This window comes from Cupressus sempervirens, chromosome 2 (genome assembly GCF_028749045.1).
Source record: "Cupressus sempervirens isolate cs-2001-9-10 chromosome 2, ASM2874904v1, whole genome shotgun sequence".
Classification (NCBI taxonomy): Eukaryota; Viridiplantae; Streptophyta; class Pinopsida; order Cupressales; family Cupressaceae; genus Cupressus; species Cupressus sempervirens.
The window spans coordinates 282,245,921-282,249,946 of NC_143119.1; the positions used below are offsets into that span (position 1 = coordinate 282,245,921).

General features: G+C 31.2%; 1 protein-coding gene across 1 annotated transcript; it reads right to left on the bottom strand.

Moving 5' to 3' along the window:
* Positions 1–3,051: 3,051 nt before the first annotated feature.
* LOC149572152 (ethylene-responsive transcription factor ERF015-like) lies at positions 3,052–4,026 on the bottom strand. Its single transcript, XM_089810649.1, has one exon. It carries the CDS (start codon positions 3,873–3,875, stop codon positions 3,294–3,296), a length of 582 nt encoding a protein of 193 aa, XP_089666775.1. The 5' UTR covers positions 3,876–4,026; the 3' UTR covers positions 3,052–3,293.

Consider the following 4,026-nt stretch of genomic DNA (forward strand, 5'->3'; position numbering starts at 1 on the left):
CCACTATTTTCCAAAAGCCAAGCAATTTTAATGACCCAAGTATTGTAGCAAATCACATAAAAAATGATCCTAGTTTAGCTAATAATAATAGCTCAAAACATTCTCCTTTATACCTTGAAAAATGGGTTGCTATACATAATTGTGTATTTGTTTAAGGAGGACTACCTAAGCATCAGAGTAGCATTAGAGAAACTCACTTGCCTTATTTTTTGTTTAACCATTTCTAAGGTAAAATCATAAACCTATGTCCCCCTTTTATAAAGGAAAAGGCTAACAAAAGTATAATTGTTCATCTTCAATGGCATAAAAATTGTAGTGTTATTTACAATTTGATAATGAAGTAAACTAATGAAATGTGTAGAAATGGATGAATTTTAGGATTATAAAATTTAATAATTATTTGGAATAAGAATTGATATATTTTCCTTATTTTTAAAGACAATTTTTTACTTGCTAAAAATATACTAAAAATTAGGGGTCTAGTTCCCACCACAAAATAATGGAGAAATAAACTTAATTTCCTTCGATCTTAGATTATGTTATAGACAACATATATAGCTAGAAAAATCAAAAATAAAAATTGGCTTTAGATCTATATTTTATCTTTTATAACGATTCTAAATTAACTCATCTAAAATTGATAGTTTTCATCTCCCACCACATTTTTCAAAATAAATCTTTTCTAACCAAAAGAAAAATTATACATTCTTGAAGAGAACTCTCTCCTCTAGACGCCATGTTATTTTTTAAAAAAATTGATATGATTTACTAATTTTTCCTTTCTCAAACTTGACATCTTCTTGAGTGTTAAAATACATACTTGTAGAATTTTTTAATTACAATATACTATATCTAATTAAAACACTATAAACTCTATATGAGAATATTCTTGACTTTGAACTCTATAAAATGGTGTTTATATTTTATTAAAAAAATATCATAAAAACTAGTAAGGGTTATTGAAACATCAATTTTCTGAAATAATTATATTTCTTTAGTAATTGGATACAAACTAGTGTAAAACATGCATTTAATAGACATTTCCAATTGGAAAAGTGTAAGACCATATATAACTTAGCTAGAGTGAATTTTTGTAGATCATATGTTTCAATAAAGTTGATTTTTAGATAGAAATACTCAAATTCAACCATTCTAATAAGTCAGCCTGAAAGGTAACACAGTTTTGTACTTTTACCTTTCAAGCTCATTTCAATTTACACATGCATGCCCAAGCTTTATTTCATATGACAAAATATTGGTAGCATCTTCACTGCTCTATAGCCTTGTTAAATAAAATATGGAAATAGAGCCTATACATGGTAAATATTTCAAATATTTCTAAGTAGATATGTATCATTATCATGTACAAATATAAATGAGTGATAATTTTTTATTAACTTCAATTTATGTTAAATGAGAAAGGACACGTAAGACATGGTTTTAGAATTTCATATCATTATTAATTTTTTTTAATGTTCCCTTTGTGTTGTGCTCTTTGGATTATAATGTGCGATAGTTTTGCATTAGTTGTGATTCACAAAAAGCTTATTTTTAAAAATACAAGTAAATTATTTAACTTTTTATCTTGAATTATTTTGGTGAATGTGTTGACATTTATAAAGTAAGATCATGAAATTATTGACCATAATAATAAATATTAAAATTTAAAAACAATAGAACAAGAAGACCTATTTATTACACCACTTCTATTGTATGTTCAACAAAGAATTTTTTTAAAATTTTAAACATATCTAGTTCTATTTCTATAATAAAAGATTTGTGAATAATAAACATAAGATTATAATCAATCTAGAGTGTGAGAGAGAAAAAAATAGAATAAGGGTGAGTGAGTAGCCGAGTTGGTGTGAAGGCGAGTCGTGAGGCGTAGTGTTAGGCTAATGATCCCGGTGCTATGCATCAACTCCGGTTCGAGTCACACTAGGTTTACCGCAAACCCTTTATAAGGGTGATTGAGTAGCCGAGTTGGTGTGAAGGCGAGTCGTGAGGCGTAGTGTTAGGCTAATGATCCCGGTGCTACGCATCAACTCCGGTTCGAGTCACACTAGGTTTACCACAAACCCTTTTAAGGGTGAGTGAGTAGCCGAGTTGGTGTGAAGGCGAGTCGTGAGGCGTAGTGTTAGGCTAATGATCCCAGTGCTATGCATCAACTCTGGTTCGAGTCACACTAGATTTACCAAAAACCCTTTTGGCCAATAGTGGCATGTTATGATGGTTAAGTTGTTATGTTGTTATCCTTGCCATCAAGGTTCAAATCTCATGGGGATGAGGTCCCCCGTTTGTGGCCTCATTGGTTCATAGCTCCAGGGCAAAGCGTTTACCCCTCTTTCTGAAAAAAATAGAATAATAGAAATTGACAAAAATAAAATAAGCTAAGAGTAAGATGACAAAATGAAAAGGCATATATTCAAAAACGCGTATATTTTTTTCATTGAAAAGTAATAAAGAGAAAATGATTATTTTCATTAAGATTTTTTTTTATGACACTTTTTATATTTTAAAAAGAAAAAAATGTTAAATTTTCAAAAAAAAAAGTGTCTAAATAATTATTACTATGTAACTAGAATAATATAAATTAGATCATATTTTCTATGATCAGAAGTAGTAATTCCACATAATGAAATTAAAATCAACTTTTTAATGTTAAAAATGTATCATTTATTAATTCTCAAATTAAAACTAAAATTGAAATAATAAATATAATGATACATAGTTATATCTGAACATAAATCAAACAATGTAACTAGAATAATATAAATTAGATCATCTTTTCTATGATCAGAAGTAATAATTCCACATAATGAAATTAAAATCAACTTTTTAATGTTAAAAATGTATCATTTATTAATTCTCAAATTAAAACTAAAATTGAAATAATAAATATAATAATACATAGTTATATCTGAACATAAATCAAACATTTTTTTTCTTTTCTTTTTTTGATAAAATACAGTCAATAAGATATAAATTACATCAAACACAATCTAAACCAGACGCTGTTTTCAAAAGTTGTAATGAATTGTAGAAAATTGATAACACTGAATATAAATATATATTTTCAATATTAAAATATATATATATATATATATAGACCACCATTTTGGTTGTTCCTATATCAGTCTATCCAAGTTAGACACGTTTCATCCCAGTTTTGGCACTAAATGTGTCGAAAAATTATGGGCGGTTTCAGTGAGGTGATACTCGTTGGAGGGAAAATGTTAAGAGTTAGTCAAAACCACCATAAACAATACGGAGTTCTCTGTGATGACAGAAAATCAAAACAACTCTGAATTCCACAAATCCGCGGGGTCAAAAAAGAGGGACTGCGAATCTTCTGTTTGCAGTTGCTCTTCTGAGACATCATTAGACATTAGCTGCAAGAACCTTGCATCGTCAAATGACGGGAATCTCTCGAAATTCCAGTGCTGATCCCGAAGAAAATAATCCCACGTCAAGTCCTGCTCCTCCCGGTTCGCATTTCCGTCACATGACACCTCTGTTTCTGAAACACATGACGACGGGCTGTCCTCCGTCAACAGACAGCTCTCAAGTGAGGGAATTTGATCCAGAGCATACTTCGCTGCAACAAGCTGAATCTCCTGACGGGAAAGTGAAGACGCAGACGGAATGGCCGGAATTGTGTTGGGAAAATTGAATTTTGCGTTGGGACCGCGAAGACAGAAAACGGCGGCGTCGAAAGCGCGGGCGGCCTGTTCCGCGGTGTCGTAAGAACCCAGCCATATTTTAGATCTGCATTTCGGCATTCTCACTTCCGCCACCCATTTTCCCCACTTCCGCATACTGATTCCCTTGTATTGCCTACTTTTTCTATTTTGCGGTTTGCCTGAAACATCCATGGCCACAGCAAACTAAAATTTCAAGAGTTTTCCAGTTGAAGATTACACAGTTTCTTACAGAAAAAATGGAGGAAGTAGAGAAATTTTCAGTTGTTTTAATATGAGCGAGAGAGTGATGATTTGGTAGGGACAAATGTGAGAAAACGATGAG

Excerpts from the sequence above, each read along its gene's own strand:
- LOC149572152 (XM_089810649.1), bottom strand. The coding sequence starts at position 3,875 with ATGGATGTTTCAGGCAAACCGCAAAATAGAAAAAGTAGGCAATACAAG.